Raw genomic sequence first — 20239 nt, forward strand, 5'->3', positions numbered from 1 at the left:
AGGTCCCAGCATCACACGTGCGTATAACCTTTCAGGTGGACCATGCCTATTGACTTTCCAGTTGCTTAGCTTCCATTTGTCGAAATCATAAAAACAAAAGTGAAATTTGGAAAAAGAAGAAACTTGGAAGTGGGCGAATGGAGAAAAGCAAAATAGCAACCGGAGATTCACTAACCTTCCTTAAAGGCAGTTAAAAAAAAAATCCCTAAAGAAAACTCACAGATCTCAAGTCAAATACTTTTTTTGCGTTGACGGGTCAACTAATGAGGCTTTTTGGCGTACTTTTTAGGAGACACTAGACCTTTGTTTCACAAAATGACAATTTAGCCTAGGATTCTTGTCCAGCGTTCGAGAAACAATTCCCTGTATATTGTCTGTAGTCTGCACATTTTTCTATTTAACCCTGTTTTTTATCGAGTTTCTTTCACTTACTAACTCAGATTTAGTTTTGCAGTAGAGCACTAACAATTCAAATAAAGATTATTGCCCTAGTTTGAAGCAAATGCATTACCCGAAAAAGCACTATGATGTAACTGTAGTTGTATGAAAAGGTACGATCCCATTTAAGAAAGCTGATCCCTGAGTGGACCACGCCTGAACTTACTCACGGCAAATGAGTGACTCTTCCTCTTTTTTAGATTTACAGAATCATCTCATTGGACCCGCCAAGAAATCGCCATCATTGAAATTCAAACCAAGTTTTAATAATACCAGTAGTTTTGCTTTACATAATTGAATATGACTTTTCCCCAACTGAAACAATTTCTTCACCTGACATTTGCCTTCAAAATGTTCTGCTCTACGAGCTGCAAACTGCTGCATCACATGGCGCTTTGGATTGGATTATAACCCGAGCTCCTGAAGCAAGTCTGTTGGAAGGAAGTTGCTGAATGTTAATTGATTGGCACCGAAAATAAGAAGTAATGAGGAGGATAAATTGAGCGGTTATTGTTAGAAGTGGGTAGAGCCAACACTTAACTTTCTTCTATTTTGATCACTTTTTCTTTCTCTTCTCTAAAGGAATCAAGCTTCTTTGGTAGCTTTTTTCCCATAACATGTTCTGCTATTCTTTTGCTGCTGCCATTGGATGTGCAACCGTGTATGGCTTCAGAGCAATTGGTCTCATCAGAAGAGCTCCGAGGTTTATCAGAAATGGGTGATCTCATAGACTCACTTCGCTGTTGCTTGCTTAGTGAGGCTTTTATTGATCTTGGAATGCATTTTAAGTGTCCAGAGATTAACACATCATTCTCGGCTGAATCCATTTGCTTACAAGTCCTGTAATTCAATTTAGTTCAGCGAATTAAGAGTGAATCACAAAAATAGGCAGGGAACAGTGAATACTGCTAGATGTCCTTAGATTATAATAATTCATCGAGAGATATGCCTATCAAAGACATGCGAATACCGAGACCACAATTTTACCAAAATTCACATTTTAATCAATAGCCAAGGAAGTCCTCTTTATGTAATACCAAAAAGGATGACATCATTTGATATCAATATTCAATATTATAGACCATCACCCAAATAATGACTTAATTTGTTGAATGATCATGTTGTTTTGCGTAACAGGATTCCAGGAAAGCACAATGCTTTTGAATACAAAGTGAAACACGATTGAAGGGGTTTAATATTAGTGGGGCATATTTCCATGTGACCTAATCATTAATGTATATGTAAAGGGCAAAAGTTTGCAAGGTTAGACTCAATAAAGAAGGCTGTGCAGGGATTGTGCCAAATGCATTTCAACAACACTTTAACAAAAGTCAAGATCCCTCAAACAACCAACCTTGTTCAATTTACATAAACTTGTTCTCAAGCCTAATTGATCAATTAAACTAACCTAATTCAAAATTCATCTGCCATGCTCACTTAATTTGTAGAGACTAGTGTTTGCAAAATATTCAATGGTGTTACTATTAGGATATTAAATTATTAACTTGCAACATCATAATCCCTAATGTAATAGAGTTAACCTAAATTAAAATTATTCCCAAAGATATCAATGGTGTGTGAAAAAATTAAATAAGAATTGAAAACAGATGAACCTGTCTGCACTGTAGGAAGAAGAACGCTTCAGTGTACTTGGTCCATCTCCTTCTTCCTTGAGCATTTTTGTCTCGATGAGGCTCCCACTGAAATATTCTTTGTCTTCCAATCGCAGACCCATCAACCTTGGATTCTCTGAGAGGCAATCAAGCTCCCCTAACATTATTGAAGTAGAGAATAATGGAGAACCAAACTTTGAATGAGAAAACCTTGGCCTGTAGGTTGGTACAAGCCCAAAACTGTGGTCTTTCACTGAAATTGACCCACAGGAGATCAATTGCATCAACATATTAGTGGCCTTGATCTTTGCATTGGCTGGCATTCGAATTTCTTCCTCTTCAAGAATCCTAAAACTGTTGATTTTATTCACATCAGCTCTAATAAGGGACTCTAATGTTTCGGTCTTTCCACCTGATGAAGATGCACTAGAGGATGACGGGGGAGGGGAAACTGAATTCTCACTTATATCAGAGTTCTCTTTAACAAATGGAACCTGGGTGTGGTAATTATTACACTCATGTCCTGATGAGTTATCATCAGTTGAAACACCCCGTGTACAAGTTTCTCGGGTTTTACGTCTGCTTACATTTTCCTCAGTCTGGGTAGAAGCATCTGCTAATCCATCACTCTTGTAAACCTTATACTCTGTCAAGCTTAGAGAACCATTCCAAGAGGAATTCTTGCCATCTCTAGACTCTGGCGACACACCAGAGGAGCCAGGATGTTGAAGAGTAGGGGAAAGCTCATCATCCTGAGAATGTTTCGGTTCCTTGCCATTCATGCTTGAAGATGACGCGGAATCATCTTGAGATCTAGAAGATGCCGGTTCTGGCATTTGTTTCAGATTTTGAATTTTGATGGTTCCGACGGGAGCAAAGCGATCTGAAGAAAGGAATCGATGCTCTCAGTTTTTCTTTGTTATTATTTTACTAATCCTCCATCTTGTAATCAGTTGCACGATAAAAAGAATAAATTAGATGATCTACCAGAATTAGTTTCTTCAAATAGTTCAGAACCTTTGAGAACGTATTCATTTCCATGAGCAGGAAGAATTAGGTCATCCTCGCAGAGATCATGCCAAACAAATCCACTTTTGTAGCTTCTGCAACCAACAATAGAGATAAAAATTGAATAAACAAGATGAAATATCTCATAGAAAGAAGTACAAGAATAACATAAGAGATATTCTATCTGGCCACCAAAAAAACTCTGCTCAATACTTGTACCGTAGCATTTTGAAGAACAGGAAAAGAAAAAAAAAAGAAAAAAAAAAAAAAAAAGAAAGAAAGAGAATGAACCCAAAAATTAAAGAGAGAGAGCGCAGAGACCAAGGATATAGGGTTTTCAATCCTTTGTCTCTTGCGATCTCCTTTGTTTTCCTCAGCAACGAAAAAGGAAAAAGGGGGAGAAAGATAAAGGAAATTCGAAATTTACGAAAATAAAACGGAGGAAAGAAGAGGAAGGTAAGTGATTTGACCTCTTGCAGGACCATGAGTACATGGAGGCCATCCCTCTGCCTCTCAACACATTAAGCCTCTCAATCACATCTGCACGGTTCAGTTATTCTCAAACCTCATAAATTGATCAAAATACATATATGTAAAAGTTAACACAGTATAAAGATACCTCTCAGGTAGAGACCGTCCGGCGAAGAGAGAGGGACTTCAATGAAGTGAGGATGTTCAAGCTGGCGATTCCTACAGAGATAATAAACCACAGGCACTTTCCGATTCTGGTGATACTTCGGCGACCTCTCCGTCCATACTTTTGCTCTCTCCGGACTCACTTGCCTATACTTCTTCATTCTCGCCTCCATTCCCGCATCAAAACCCTAACACCACCACAAAATAAACAAGAAAATGCAGAGTTTCACCAACTTTATGCTTCTCGGCTACGCTGATATCACATTTGCCAAATCTAGCAATGCAGAAGCGAGATTCAACTCAGTAATTAACCAAACGAAGCAGACTCGAAAATTTAAATTTAAAAAAAATCATAAAACAGTAAGCACTTAAGCCGAGAGCTGAATACAAATCTAAGCAATCCAGTAAAAAATTCGATATAGAGATTAGAGAGATACAATACAATGAAGAAAACGTAGGATTCAAAAACAAGCTCAGAAGAAGAATCCATGAGAGGGAGATATAGAGGATAAGTTAAAGAGGCGAGAGATAACCTGAGTGAAGATAGTGAAAGCACAGGGAAAGAGGAGGAGCCCGCATTTACTGCTCAGAGAGTAGATAGACACAGAGCTTCTTTAGCTCATTGAAATCTTCAAAGGCAAGAGAGAGAGAGAGATGAGGATGATTGGCAGTGATGGCGACGGAAGATGGAAACGTCGTTTACTTCTTATTTTCTGGTCACTTTTATTTTGGCTGATTCGATGGGAGTTAGAGAGAGAAAGAGAGAGAGAGAGAGAGAGATGGCAAGAAGAAGCTGCAGTGATTTGTTGTGGTGTGGACTGATTTTGGCTTTTGCCTTTTTTCTAGTTCCCACATTACCCCTCGTGTAAGCTGCCAATAGGGTGAGTGGGAGGGGGAAGGGGAATTTGATTTTTTAAACTCTTCTCTTTAATGTACACAGGGCAACGGTCCGGGTTTGGAATCTACATGTATGTCTATATCCATATACTCTGTATTAAAATAAAGTCTTCCAATGTTTTTTTTATAAATATTCCAATGAGTTATTTAATGGACTTAATAGCATTAAAAATCCTATTTTTCATAATTTTTGCATTTTAATTTTAAATTTTTAATTTTAGAACAACTTATCAGAAATTTTAAATTTCAAAAATTTTTTCTTAATAAAAAATTGAACAGAAGAGGTTAAGAAAATATATTTATGTTTAGATGATAATCTATGTGTCAATTTTTTTTCTTTTTATTAATAGAATCTACGTGACAAATTAGATTGTGAAAGAGAAAGTAAGTGTGATTATGAAAGAGAAGGAAGTAGGCTTTTGTAGTATTAAAGCCACTGCACTTTTAAAAAGAAAAATCAAGCATAATCCTTTTGTAGTATTAAAGTCGCATATCTATGTTGATGGTAAATACGTCTGAATAAATTTTTGAGATTTTAATTTTTTAATTTTTATTTTAAAAAAAATAATTATAAAAAAATAAATTAATTAGTATAAAAAAACTGAGCAATGAATAGTAAAGTATTCAAAATAAGCATTGTTAAAGAATTTTATTTGTATTTTGATAATTGAACACCACATCTAACATGTTCATATTAGGAAAACATTCATGTACACTTTGTTGAAAAATTACATCAAATATTGATTTTTGAGAGTGATATATCATGCATGTACCCATCAGAATTCAATGCCCATGTGGAAATACAAATAAAACAAAATCATTTACTTTTATTTAAACTTCCACTTCCTCCCAAAAGATTCATTTTACCAAAAAAATTAAATAAAATTTTATAAAATTTTTAACTCTAAAATAAGGGATTAGGAAATTTTCTGCATAAGCTTTGTATATTGGATGTATATATTTATTTAATAGAATTATTGGAAATTAATTTTTTAGTTTTATTTTTTTATTTTGATTGAGAATAAAATTTGAAATTTATAGACTTTAACACTACTCTAATACTTCAACTTTAATTATAATCAGTTTGAAGATATATTTACACAACTTATTATACTATATATTAATCAAACCTTTCAACCGTTGATTATTTATATTAATATTTAATTGTTGATTATCACCAAGTAATCATCATAGTCATTTAAAATAAAAGTTTTCATACATCATTAATGAAAGCTTCAAAATTATAATTAAAAATATATTAAATAAATTATTTAGTGATATGATCCAAAGATAGAATTGAACGGCATTTGGTCAATTTTTAAAAGAGAAGATATGAAGTAGTTGGCGTTTATAGACCGTTATTTCGACGCTCAAGTTAATAAATTAATATAATTAACGAATATAATAAATTATTTTGAGTTTAAAATAATTGTATAAGAACGTATAACTTAATTTCTATGCACATTAGTTTTTATACAGTAGAAGAGGGAGTTTCAACTGATACCAGCTAATAGATAAAAAATCTCATGATTATAGGTATAATGGAAATCTGTTGAATTATATCTATTAACGGTAACTCTTTACGAAGATTCAATATACTTAGAAAAGGATAAGTCTTGGTAATGCACCAAGTATCATGGTGTCCTGATATTCTTTTATATAGTGAGACCTCTGCGATAATGTGTCAATTTATTATATTCTAGTCACATGACTATATTTTAGGATAACAGCTCATATCTTATTTTGAACGATTATTATACCTCATCACTTAGTATATAAATGAAATATTTGAAATTCCCCTTGAACGAGTCATAGAATTAAGATACTACAAAAAAAAGTTTGAGTTAGGAAGGATTTTTCAATTTTTAAAATTTTTTCACTGAAATCATCATTTATTTTAAGAATATTATGAGTATTAACTTTTTTTTAATTTTATCATTATCTTTATTGAACATAAATAGAATATTACATGATCCAATACAAGCATCCAATCCGTAGGAGAAAGTAAAACCCCTCTTATTCCCATTATTTGAAAATTTTAAGCACAAAAATATGTTGTTATACGAAATTTGTTATATGAAATTAGTCGACAACTAATCAAGCTTGTAAATGCACTTCCAAGTCCCAATCAAATTTGAAAGCCAAAAAATTATCTTATTGAGCTGGTTTCATTCAAAAACTCTACATTCTAAATGAAAATTCACAATAAGGACACAAAAAATTATAAAGGATTTTGAAAGCATCACATTAATCGAACAGAGATCAAAACAACAATCATTTTGGAGTATCAATCGGTATATTCAAATGCATATATATTTGTATGAAGAAGTACATGCAAATGCAACAACACAACAATACAGTGCAATTTCAACGGCATATAAACACCCACAAATTCAACATTACACAAACACAAACACAAAATTGAAACACAATTTCAATGACACACAACATCCGGTTCTCTCAATAGTTAATACTCTTATAAAAAAAATTAGTTACCTTCTACAATTGAGGACAGAGGAGTCGCATCTAAAGAGTGATGATGCATGGAAACTGGAGAGCGACGTTGATGATGCATGGAGAGACTAGAAAGCGACGATACATGGAGACTGGAGAGTGACGTCAATGATGCATGAAGAGACTGAAAAGCAACTATGCGTAGAGATTGGAGAGCACGGAGGAGTTAGAGAAGAGTGAAGATACGTATTTAAAGAGTGAAGATCGATAATGCGTATTTGAAGAGTGAAGATTAACGACCCGACGATGGTCGATGTGACAATGCCGATGCGTGGAGAGGACTTAGAGGAGAGTGGAGGCACGACACGATGTATTGATACGTGCAAGAGAGATTGGAGGCTAGAACTTAGAGCCGTGTCTTTTAAATTAGGAAATTATTAAACGTAATATTATGTTTATTTGATTCCGTTCGATCTAATTGAAATTTTTAGGTCAAAAATGAACCGAACCGAACTCATCGATTTTTAATAAATATAAAACCGAACTAAACCAAATAAAAAATTAAATCAAATTAAATTTCTAAAATTAATCGATTCAACCAGTTATTTTAGTTTAAATCAAATACTTTAACCCTAATTAATAAGATTTAAATTATTTTTTTAATCACCATATTAAAACTTTAAACGAAAGACTGTTTTCAATAGTCAATGTTTAGTCTATCAATTGTTTATTATTGTTGGTTGTTCATTAATATTTGATAATCAATTACTAATAATTAGTAATTATTCATAATCATTTAAATAAATTTTGAAAGTCAATAATGAACCATTATAAATTATAATTACACTAAAAGTTATAATTTGTTAATTTTCAATATTTGGTCATTCAATTATTGATTGCTAATTATAATAATAGATAATAACAATAATTAAAAAATCTGAAGTATTTCCTCATTAAATTTTAAAAATGTATCCACTAAAATACTTGGAGCCAAATTGAATTATAATATTTGCCTCATTATGATGCCTAACTTAATTTCCAGATAAAAGACAATAATTAAAGCCAAGAGTCTCCAATTATTTGATTTAGCAAAAGCTAAAGGTAGTATTGCACCATTCCTTCCAGTGCATATTCAGTTATAATCGAATAACTGAATTCAATCGATAAAATTTAATTATTTTATTAAAATTATATTTAATCTAATTTTTTTTAATTTCAATTCAATTAATATTTAAAAATTAAATAATTTTAATTAATTAAAATTTTGATTCGATTAACTAAATTCATTTTCTCAATTAGGTCCATTGAAATTAATAAAGCTTCAATTCAGAAATACCTTGGAGGAAAGGGAAATGCTATATGCCCCATTCCTATTCCTTATCCTTATATTTAATAATCTATTCAATATAGGAATATTATGCAACTCACGCACCACATGTGCCCTGTTGCAATTCTCAATGTTAGCAAAATCATTTCTATTCTATATATGGCGGATTCAAATTAACGGTGAAGTTTGAGTCTAGTGATAAATATATTGAAGTAGATTTGATAAATTTTATATTTTCAACTCTTTTAATCTTAATTTTTTTTTCATAATTTTGGCAAAAAAAATCGAGATTTTAAATAGAAAAAGAAGAAAAAAAATAAAAATTGTTAAAAATAGTGAAAAGAAAAAGATATGGACAAGTACTAGAAACTTGTTGGAGCTTTTTGTAAAAATGCTAAAAGCAATTAGACAGGGTGGTTTCTAGTGGGGGAGAACAAATCCAAGATTCACGACCAAACTAAATAGCCCAATCGATCAAATTAAATTAAATCAGATTGAAATAAAAATATTTTTTAAATATAAATTATTTAGTGTGAGATAAATAAAATTTAAATATTTTATTTTTTAATTTAAGTATTCCTAAGACATTAATCAGATTATTTATATTTTTATAGACATTTTAATTAAAGAGTAATGGAATATTTTTTATCACAATTTTTATTAAAATTTAATATATTTATTACTCTTATCAATTAAATTAAAAATATATTTAAAAAAACCAGAGCGAGAATTAATTTAACTTGATTTTAATTGATATTTGTATTCCACATCTACCCGTCTATGAATTCTGTACCATCATGTGTTGATTAATTGTGAGATTGAGGGGTCAATAGTTTTGTCAAATCGTGGGATTTAGGGCTTATTTGAAATTATTAAAAATATATGGAATCCTCTCCGACAATAAAAAAATGAGTAGAGTATTTTATTTAAAGATTGAAAATTAAATATTAAAATATATGTAAATTTAAATATTATTTAAAATATTAGGTATGAAAATGATTGGGAAATTGAAATAAAATAAAATAATAAAATTAATTAACTTGACATGATAAAATTAGTAAAATAATTAATATTAAATATTAAAGTAGTTTGAATCTGATTCAATTAATTTATTTAATTAATAATTTAATTTTAATTATCAAATTTAGAATAAATAATCATATAATAATTAATTCTCTTTCAAGTAAGACTAAATTAATTAATTAAAAATTATCATCTCCCTCAATAATTTGATAATACTTTAATTAATTATCTAAATACTGTAATTATTTGATTTAAAAATTTCGCATATCAAATCAATTAATATTGCTCAGTTATTCAATTTTCAATTCAATTTTAAAATATTTTCTCCCAATTTTAATCTCATGATAAAATCATTCAAATATTCTGTAACTTCTCAAAATATTAATTTTAAAAATTAAATAATAAATAGATAAAAAAAAATCAATTTAAATAAATTAAAAAAATTAATAATTCAAACTACATTAAATTTCCTAACAAACGAATAAACTAAATTAAAAAATTATCTAAAATCATCCTAAAACAATGAAAAAAAATCTCTAACGGGTGAATTTCTCTTTTAAAATCTTTTATTTTTTAAATTTCTCGTGATTTTCGCTATATATCACTTTTGAAGAGTGGACAAAAAGTTCATTTATTTCTATTTATTTATACTATGTGAGACTCTAACCCATAGTCATAAAAAAAAAAATTTAAAGGATTAGAACTTAATAGTAAAAATATAGGACAGAACGCATGGAAGAGACTGAGACATGGAATAGTCTACTTTGTATTTTCTAGCATGTGTTTCGGACCCAAAAATCTGTCAGGAGAAAATATAAAGCAGTGGGTCAAAACGATACAGAGATAAAAATAGGGAGTTTTATCTGTTTTTTTTTATAATTTTCCTCAATTTTTTTTAAATTTCTTTTAAAAATAACTCATTTACTCCTTGTTTTGACTTTTAAAAATATTAAAAATTAAATAAAAATATCATATAATAAATTAAAATTAAAAATTTTAAAATTAAATATAAAAATTTAATAAAAATAAAGAGAATCAATCAAAATAAGTAAATATAATTTAAAAAATATATAAATAATTATGTAAAATTTCACTCTTTTAGGTAAAACAACACAAATAAGATAATTTATTTTTTTATAAAATAAAAGTCTCAGTAAATATTAAAAAAAATAGACACAGAGCTAAAATAATAAGTTAAAAATTAATAATTAAAAAAAAGCTCGATGATTAACAGAAACTATTTTTTCATTTTGTTACGTCAAACTAATTACACGTAATTAAATTCTTAATTTCTATTTAAATGAAAATATATAACATAAATTCAATTGAATTTAATGAAGTTTTTAAGATGTAAAAACATGCTCTTCAATTTGATAATTCTCATTTTTTATATTCTTGTAAAAATCAATTAAATTATCTTTATTGGCCCAGTCCAAAATTCTTGAATCAGAATTTATATTAAGATTGGCCCAAACAGATTCCCTACATGATAATTCTCTTTGTTAGTTGATAATTTTCTGATAGCAATAAGTCAGGTATTTGTAGGATAAATTTAAATATATAATCAGATTTATTACATATTTGAGTTTTGGGTATATATTAAAAAATAAACTAAATATTTCCGTAGAAATATAAAAATTTTAAATTGAAGAATTTGGACTATTAAATTTTGATGATCGTCGAACTTTTTATGTTTGGAGTCAAAGTCAGACCCTAATAAGGAAGACAGGCCCAAAATCCACCAGGTCCTTTTTAAAGTGAACCAGCCCACATTGCGCGTCTCAACCCAGTCGGAGAATCAGACCGGACAGACCTCACATGCAGCCCTTTCTAAAGGAGGTCTAGGTTAGTGATGTGAGAAGAGGAATGTGAGTATATTCAGTCACTTCGCAACCCTGCCGGCATAAGCACCGAGAGAATTAAATGATCGTCCGATGTAAAGAGAGATTTTGACACATTCTTACGTATGAATCTGAGTAACAGAAACCGATCAGGTGGCACTATAACAAAGAGATGGTTAGACGTCATTAACGAACAAAAGAAAAAAGAATAAAAGGGATAAACATTTTTCTTTCAATTTAAATTTGTACAACTACTGTAAACCCTATTTTCTGAATATCAGAACATCAAATCTCATATATATTAAAAGAAAAAATGGCAAAATGGGCTCACCATCTTTATTTTTCTCCCTCTTCTAAACATAGCCTGTAAATTTATAATAAAAGGTCAAAACGTCATTGAAGAGAAGATAGAAAGGGAAAAAGCCCAATAGCCCAATTATACACAAGCCTATTAACTAATTCTGATTCAGAAAGTCAATCTCCAGAACATATTCAATGATTGTTGTATGTATGTACATGATAAACCTTTGGTTGGGCAGGCTTAATTGCTCTATATAAATCAGTAGCTTAGATTTCTTTCTGGTAAAAAAAAAGTTTATTTTTTTGATTTATTTTATCTATTTTTTTTTCTAACAAAGGGTTTACTCAAACAAATGATTATGAAGAATGAGTGAATTCAATTACCCTAATGGAAGATCAACCTGGTAGGTATGTTAGAAGGTTGTGAAATGGGAAGTAAATTAGAAAATGTTATAGGAGAAAACCATGATTTCAGCAGAAGACCAAAGTGTCCCTTCACTTGGGTAATCATATATTTTGCATGTGAAGACCAACATAACATCCTTACCATTATTTTGTTTAATTTAAGGAGATGAAAGCTCATGCTGAAATTAACTCATAACAAGCAGAGTGGGGCATTTGGAATTATACATATTTAAAAAAAAATTGCCGTTAAAAAGAAAATTAGGTATTATATAATGATATATTTCCACCTTCACCAGAAAGGAGTAATATAATCATACATCACACCAGCAGTAGATCCTGATTCTGATTTGTGGGATCCACCCAACCCGACAGGCAGGTCTATGAGACCTCATGGTTGTTGGCCTCCCATCTTCCAATCCCAACAACTTCACACCCTTGATTGTGAGATCTCTCTCTCTCTCTCTCTCTCAAAAGCTCAAACTAGCACCTAAAGTTACAATTTTACATGCCACAGCAATCTTGGAGAACCCCATCTCCCTTTCACATCATGCAGCCAAAAAAAAAAAGAAAAGGCAACGATCTCCAACCCAAGAGACTGGCAAAAAAAGGAAGCCAAAAACAAGCCCTCTACTTGTCTCTCCACTTTAATAGCTTCTCTAAATCAAACCTTCTGTACAAAAATGCTAGATCAGTCACATACCCACCATTGAATTTTCCATTCTTCACTAATTTTTACTGGAATTAAATTGATTTGTGGAAATATTTATATTATATGTAATTGTAAAAGTGTGTAAATCTTCACTCAGTTGTTGTAGTGGTCACTGGTCAGTGGAGAAGTATCCTTTGATGCTTGGTCTCTGTTGGAGAATCAGAGCCATCAAAGATTACCCTCTTCCTATTGCAACCATTGATGTTTATTAAAGAGTCTAGGTGGAGGAGCTGTGGTGGTGGAGGTGGTGGTGGTGGAGGGATGGTAACAGGAGGGATTTCAAAGGATTCAAGTGGTGGTGGTGGATGTCTCCATTGAGGGAGTGGTCCAGCTAGAAGAAGAGTTTGAAGGAGAGGCCCAGCTTTCATCACTGCCTGCAAAAGCTTCCCCTTTTCAGGTAAAGGCTTTTGAGGCACAACCTCTATTGTTGGTGGAGGAGCTGCTGCTGGTGGCAGATGAGGTGTTTGTGGAATTGTGTCAATGACTGGAGATGAAACAATGCTTTCTTCACAATCTGATGATGAGAAGCCGTTGTTAGAGTCAATTGCTCTTCTGGGTTCATCTTCAATGCTGGAAATCCCAGAAAGAGGATCATTTTGCTGCTGCTGCTGTTGATATAATACCTTCTCAAGGAGAAGTCTTTGGCATTTTTCTCTTGCTTCATCTCTCTCACTTGTGATTTTGTTAAGCAGATCTTTAAGATGACTCAATTGATCATCTCTCTTTCTTAGCTCTTCTTGAGCTGCTACCCTTGTTTGCTCAAGCTCCAAACTTGTGAACAAAAGGGAATTCTTTAGTTCTTCCATTGTCTGCATTACTCACAACAGAGGAATACCCATTAACAAAATTTCTCTCAAAATGCCAAGAAACAAACAACCCATTAGTCCTTACAACGGCAAAACAGCAAAACAGAAGATAAAGATTGAAAACAATGTGTGTTACCTTTCCTTGGCAGTAGTAAGCCCAGCCAAGAAGGGAACTTCTTTGATTCTCCATGATGCTAAACACTACACTACACTACACTACAACAATTAACCTAACACTGATCTTTTGAAGAGAAAAAGAGAGAGATGTGGGGAGTTTTTAAGCAGTTTAGGTAGCTCTTATAAGAAGAGGAAGCAGGCACCACTTGCTTCAACTGTTTTCTCTTGTGTGTGTGTGTGTGTGTGTGTTCTTTTACTTTTCTCACTTAGTGTTGGACAAAAGCACAAAAAGCCAAAAACCCCACAATGCCAAATACCCAATTTTCTATATCTCTGTGTATTTTATACACAGTATTTTTGTACAGAGTCTATGGCTGTATCCAGAAAACAGAGACATCAAGGAATCAGAATTCAGAAATGAAAGGGAAAAAGCAGGCAGAGAACACTGACCAGTGACTATTCTTATCTAACAAACCATCACTAGATTAGTTTCTTTAGAACAAATGGCCAGTGCCTGTACTTTACTTCCCACTTGCTTATATTTTAGAACAAAGTGTATAATTGCTTACCTTAAAGCATGCAAAGTCTCTAGTCAATTTTTATGGCAAATTAATTTCAATATAAACTTTATTAAATTTTGATGGGTTGGTCTCCTCTTATTACTTAAGTGGAAATTCTCTTCCTCCCTATATTTTGTTTAATGCAAATTTAGAGTCTTATTTTTTTTTTTTAAATTAGAAATTGAAAATGTAAAATCCGAGATCTCTCAAATTCACTTAAATACACTTATCATCAAGTTAAACTTGTAAGTAAATACACTTATTACCATGTTAAACTTCTAAGTATTTAGAATCTATTTTGTTAAAATTCTTTTAAAATATATTAATAATAAGTAATATGAATAAATTTATATGAAATGACTCAAATTAAAATTAATATTAGAAAACAAAATTTGATATCTTAAAATATCTCCAACCTAGAATAATGAAATTGACTAGTTTCTAAATGTTGAATAATTAATAGAAATATTTAAAAAAGAAGTCATATTTACTATTTAGAAAAATGAAATTAGGTGAGTTTTTTTTAACTTTACATGGAAATTAGAGAGATTTATATTATATTTATTTCCATGTGTTTTCCAAATTCATCTTCTCGTGTTTCATTTTTTTTTTGAATCAAATCTTCTCGTGTTTCATATCTCTATATCTTTTGTGGAATAATTCCTAATTCCTTGGCCCATCTCATTAGAACTTTTTTATAAAAAAAAAAAACTCTCAAATTTAAATTATACTCATAACTAACACCAAAAAAAAAAAAAAAAACTCTTTCAAGCAATCATGTTAAAAAGGAGGTGGTAACCAAACTTTCCCACCAATATTTTGTCCAAAGAAAGGTGATGGACCCATTTTTTAACAATAAAGTCCTCCTTGTAGGAAATGGTGAGGCCTCTCTTTGACTAATTTAAGACCTCAATTTTCTAAAATAATTAAACACATAAAATCTTTAATATATAATTTTTTTAATTAAATTTTAACTAAAATTCATAATCATAAAAATAAAAAATAAATTGAAATTCAATAATAATTTAATATTGTATTTTTTTTAAATAAAAATTTTTGCAATTATAAATATTATTTATTGGGTTTTGCACAAAGGAAAAGGAGTGGTAAAAATCCAAGCTAATGATCCAAAAAATTTTCAAAGGGAATAACATGGGCGCCGCGCCCTTTATGTCCCATCCGAGTTTTGCTTATCTTTGCCTTATTATTATTATTATTAAATTCTCTTTTTTTTTTATCAAATTTAACCTGCATTATATGTGACTCGAGTACTTTAGTTTCACAAAAAAATATTATTTAAAAAAAATTACATTCCGCATTGAAAATATTTAAAACATATAATTTATTAAAAAAAAATATTATTTAATAAAGTAAATCATGATACTTTGCTAACTTTACTTGCTATTTACTTTGACTTAGTAGTATTTTTACTAGCCATAATGTTTTTCAGCATCCTTCATTTTTTATTTGTGTTTGAACTCCCTCTCTCAAAATTTTATAAGTTCAATCGTGATATTGTATAGAAAGATCAGTTTTCACAAGCGGATATCATTGTCATTATTAATAATAGTTCAAGGTTTTGTTGCGTATGGCATTACTAAATGTGTACGTTGTCCGTCAGCTACGATAGGAAAAACTCGTGATTTGTTAGAAGTGAAAGAAAATATATTCTTTAATTTGAATCTTTACAAACTTGACTGTTATATAATATAGAAAAGCATAATACTAGACTATAAATTAAAAACTAACCAAATATATAAAAGATATGTTCAATTAATTTAGAAAATAATTAAAGAATATTAAATTGATATACTATTAATTCTATCACTATTTCCACGGTTGAGCAATAGGAGGACGAATGCTAAGACTGTCCTAAAAATTATTAAATAACATGCACGAAAGACTTTTTGTAAATATATTAATAATTTGATAATGAGAGCGGACATGAATAACACGCACCTCTTCCTTTTGGACTTTCTCACGAACAAAATGAATATCCATTTTAATATATTTGGTATGAGTGATTGCAATACCAAAAAAATAATTCAATTAACTCAAATTTTTCATAGTAAATTCTACATTGAGAAGAGATATAATAGAACAACGAAGCATTGAGTAGGCTCATAATCCAGTGTGAGAGAGATAGCTGCCAGAGCTGAATGAATTTTGAAAGCCACTATGAATAATAAAGAAAAAAAAAACTATAGAAAAAGAAGAGAAAGGGTATGATTACAGCTCTGATACCCGAAAGAAAATATATTACTTGATTTGAATCTTTACAAATCTAACTGTTATATAATATAAAAAAGCATAATTCTAGGCTATAAATTAGGAACTAACCAAATACAAATATTAAACATTATAAATTAAGAACTAACCAAATATATAAAAAATATGATCAACTAATTTCTAATTTAAAAGATAATTATAAAATATTAAATTGATATGCTATCAATTCTATCAAGAAGGGATTAAATTTGCACTTGCTCTTGGTTTACAATATATAGAGTGTGAAACAAATTCTTTTATTTTGTACAATACTCTCTGATATCCATTCAATTCTATTTCATGAAAAATTCGTGCATAAAATAATTTTTATAGCGAAAATTATTTTATGTATTCACCAGATATCTTATAGATGTATTACATGAACAATTCATTATTGGGCTAATATTATGCCAAGCAAATATATAATTTATTTTTTATTTAATTTTTATTATAAATTTTTCTCTGTCTTACGATTTTAAAATATAATTTTTTTATTAATAAAAAAAGAAGTAAATTAAATTTATGATTCGAGTCTGAATTCGATTTTGGTTAGATGCAGCTACCTTTAAGATGATAATTATTTAATGAAAAAAATTATATTTTATTGTCTAACCCATGAAAGGTTATTTATATAATTAAAAATAATAAATAAGTAAATTCCTATTTTAGACATGTATGCATTGAGGCATATAGATAAGGCTACATAATATGGTTGGCAACAATGACAACAAAATTCTATGGTAAGCAATCCTAGTAATTAATTTGGACCCAATATAAGCCTACAAGGCATAAACCAAAAGGATAAGTTTCTTTAATTTTCCATTAAGATTGTAATTTTTGGTGCTCTATGCAATATTTGGTCGGCCAAATTTAGGTTTTTTTATATTTATTTATTTTGTTGATGATGATCATGTGGGTAAATAAGATATTTTATAAAAAAATAATTTATTTAGAAAATATTTTATTAAATTAATTGAATTGTATAAAATGAATACACATATTTATTTAGTTTAATATTTGTCAATCCCATTAGCTCTCCATAGTCTTATTTAATTACTTAAAGAATTCAACTTTATGCAAAAAAAAATGTATATTCAAAGTTGATGTCCTAGTTAAGATGATAAAGTCTTTCTTACTATTTGTTAAGAATCTAGGGCACAATAATAATACTATGTTCTTCTAGTGGATAATTAAAAAATAAAAATGGGATCAAATTGTTTATTAAATGTATTTATTAATTTACATTAAAAATGAAAGTCTAAAGTTGTAACTAAATCAACAAACAAAGAATGGTAGTGGGTGAAAAGGAGTAACCAATTTCTTTTGGATGGTTAAGGCCTAAGGGAATTCATTCATTTTTTTTTTTTTTTAAGACTTCAAAGGTTACTATTCAACTGACTCTAATTTTAAAAACTCTTATAATATCCGATAGAAAATAGGATTTGTGTGTATGGAAAAGTTTAGCATTCAGGATCGTATTTCTCTCCTTTATTTTTTTTTCCTTATCTTTTAGTGATGTATAACCGCTACTCTACTACAGTGCCACATATTGCTGGTTATACAAAATCGTATGTACGGACATATCTGTTTGTCAATTCTCGTCATATGACCATTTAATTCTCTTTCGATATCCGTGCTGATAGAGTTACGGCATAGTTGGACTTGCTCTCTTTCTACCCATAACGTCAAATGAGTTGGGTCCTCTTCTGATGAGACCGGACCCTTGGTAAGTCCAACTTACTTCAATTATGGGTTAGGAGATGTGATGATGGATCAACTTATATAGTAAACTCTAATGGGTTTGAATCTGGTTCTTTTTTCAGGATTTGATCTCAATCTAGATGCCAATAATTCAGCGGTCATCGATCACTGAAAAAAAAAAGTTTGAGAAACTCGATTTGTTCTAAAAAATATCTAAAAAATGTTTAGACCATTTGAATTAAACGAGCTTGACCACTCTAATTAATTTTTCTTTTATATATATCTTGCACTCCTGGGATGAGTATATATTATAAATTTATAATTTTATTCTTTAGACATTTCCTTTAAAAATACATTTTAATTTAATAATATTATATTATTTTCAAAATTTAAAATTATAATTCTAAGTTCAAAATCCACTCAAGTGTTATGTCACTAATTAGTACAAATTAAGAAAATAACTTTGGCATATATGCATACAAAGCTTAGAAAAAGACAAATAGAGAAAAGAAAGTTAATACTGATTTAGCAAATTAATCAAAGATTTAACATATTAATCATAGAACTAAATGCAAATCAAATCAAAAATCAAACTTTATTTTCATAAAAGTCTACATATCTACATAGATCTTAGAAATCCTTTGAAAAAAAAAAATTGACACATCAATTTTAGAAAATATATTAAAATATTTTTAATATTTTAAAAATTTTATTAATTAGTTTTTTTATTAATTTTATAATTAAATATTTTACTATTTAATTTTTATAAATTTAACAAATTTATTAATTAGTTTTTTTAAAGAAATTAATTAATAGATTTTTAAAATATTTAAAAAATTTTAATATATTTTTAAAATGGGTGATTTACAATTTAGTCCCTAGATATTACCATTATTAACAAGTCAGTCCCTGTATTTTTAGAAACCTATTAAAACGTCCTTATGTTTTATTTCCGTCAACGAAATAGTCCTTCCGTCCTATTTTCCGTTAAAATTAGATAAAGGAGGAGAGAGAAAATTTTTAAAATCCAATTTTACCCTCAAATAAAACTATTTATTTAGTCCTTGTATATTACAATTATTAACAAGTTAGTCCTTACATTTTCAAAAATCTATTAAAATATTTTTATCTTTTTTCATATCTATTAAAACGTCCTTATCGTTTTTTTCCGTCAATGAAATAGTCCCTATCTTTTCTCATATCTATTAAAACATTATTATCGTTTTTTTATGTCAACGAAATAGTCCCTCCTCATCGTTTCTTTCTGTCAACGAAATCATCCCTCCCTATATTTTTAAAAATCTATTAAAACGTCCTTATTGTTTCTTTTTGTCAACCAAATAGTCCTTATCTTTTCTCAGATCTATTAAAACGTCCTTATCGTTTCTTTTTGTCAATGAAATCCTCCTCCGAAAAAGAAGAAGAAGATAAAGAAGAAGAAGAAGAAGAAGAAGAAGAAGAAGAAGAAGAAGAAGAAGAAGAAGAAGAAGAAGAAGAAGAAGAAGAAGAAGAAGAAGAATGAGAAGAAGAAGAAGAAGAGAAAGAAGAAAAAGAAGCAAAAGAAGAAGAAGGAGAAGAAGCAGAAGAAGAAGGAGAAGAAGGAGAAGAAGCAGAAGAAGAAGGAGAAGAAGAAGAAGCAGAAAAAGGAGAAGCAGAAGAAGGAGAAGCAGAAGGAAGAAGAATTGATGAAGAAAAAAAGGAAGGAGGAGAAGGAGAAAAATAATGGGGGTAATATAGTCTTTTACTATATTTTTAACGGCAAAAATAGACAGAATGACTATTTCGTTGACGGAGAGAAAACATAAGGACATTTTAATAGGTTTTTAAAAATATAGGGACTGATTTGTTAATAATGATAATATCCAGGGACTAAATCGTAAATTATCCTTTTAAAATTGAGTAATTTTTTTTTATTTTAAATTTTTATAAATTTGTTATCTAATGATACGAAATCACCGTTTGACTGTATAAATTTTCTTATAAAATGAGCTAAAAAAGTGGGGTCCGAACCACTAATACTTGTCGGGTGGGGACGTAGAAAATGATGGAAGGCAACTTTGTTGAAGGCGTGTGGGGTCACAAAGAAATTGAGAGAATCAACGCTGGGATTGGATTTGAGGGGCTCTTTAGTCTTTA

The 20239-nt window shown here is 29.8% G+C and overlaps 2 protein-coding genes across 3 annotated transcripts; both read right to left on the reverse strand.

Annotated features, from left to right (window-relative positions):
* Nucleotides 1-539: 539 nt before the first annotated feature.
* Nucleotides 540-4476, reverse strand: LOC110614103 (protein SOSEKI 3). 2 transcript variants are annotated; one of them, XM_021755579.2, is made up of 7 exons: nucleotides 4229-4476; nucleotides 3679-3969; nucleotides 3530-3599; nucleotides 3039-3154; nucleotides 2052-2934; nucleotides 979-1278; nucleotides 540-869 (listed from the first exon to the last, which is right to left on the reverse strand). In XM_021755579.2, the coding sequence occupies exons 2-7, from the start codon at nucleotides 3866-3868 to the stop codon at nucleotides 800-802; spliced, it is 1629 nt and encodes a 542-aa protein (XP_021611271.1). In that variant the 5' UTR covers nucleotides 3869-3969; nucleotides 4229-4476; the 3' UTR covers nucleotides 540-799. The 2 variants fall into 2 exon arrangements, with proteins under 2 accessions (XP_021611271.1, XP_021611272.1); XM_021755580.2 differs by lacking the exon at nucleotides 4229-4476 and adding an exon at nucleotides 4138-4219.
* Nucleotides 4477-12188: 7712 nt separating this feature from the next.
* Nucleotides 12189-13811, reverse strand: LOC110612520 (protein enabled homolog). The gene is made up of 2 exons (XM_021753292.2): nucleotides 13594-13811; nucleotides 12189-13460 (listed from the first exon to the last, which is right to left on the reverse strand). Exons 1-2 carry the CDS (start codon nucleotides 13645-13647, stop codon nucleotides 12768-12770), a joined length of 747 nt encoding a protein of 248 aa, XP_021608984.1. The 5' UTR covers nucleotides 13648-13811; the 3' UTR covers nucleotides 12189-12767.
* Between the last annotated feature and the right edge of the window lie 6428 nt (nucleotides 13812-20239).

This window comes from Manihot esculenta, chromosome 4 (assembly GCF_001659605.2).
Source record: "Manihot esculenta cultivar AM560-2 chromosome 4, M.esculenta_v8, whole genome shotgun sequence".
Classification (NCBI taxonomy): Eukaryota; Viridiplantae; Streptophyta; class Magnoliopsida; order Malpighiales; family Euphorbiaceae; genus Manihot; species Manihot esculenta.

What these genes read in the sequence shown, in the direction of transcription:
- LOC110614103 (XM_021755579.2), bottom strand. Translation starts at nt 3,868, where the DNA reads ATGGAGGCGAGAATGAAGAAGTATAGGCAAGTGAGTCCGGAGAGAGCA. An exon ending in TACTCATGGTCCTGCAAGAG is followed by an intron (nt 3,155 to 3,529) that starts GTCAAATCACTT and finishes TGTTGGTTGCAG; the next exon opens with AAGCTACAAAAGTGGATTTG. An exon ending in TCTTCCTACAGTGCAGACAG is followed by an intron (nt 1,279 to 2,051) that starts GTTCATCTGTTT and finishes ATTGAATTACAG; the next exon opens with GACTTGTAAGCAAATGGATT.
- LOC110612520 (XM_021753292.2), bottom strand. Translation starts at nt 13,647, where the DNA reads ATGGAGAATCAAAGAAGTTCCCTTCTTGGCTGGGCTTACTACTGCCAA. An exon ending in CTTACTACTGCCAAGGAAAG is followed by an intron (nt 13,461 to 13,593) that starts GTAACACACATT and finishes TGAGTAATGCAG; the next exon opens with ACAATGGAAGAACTAAAGAA.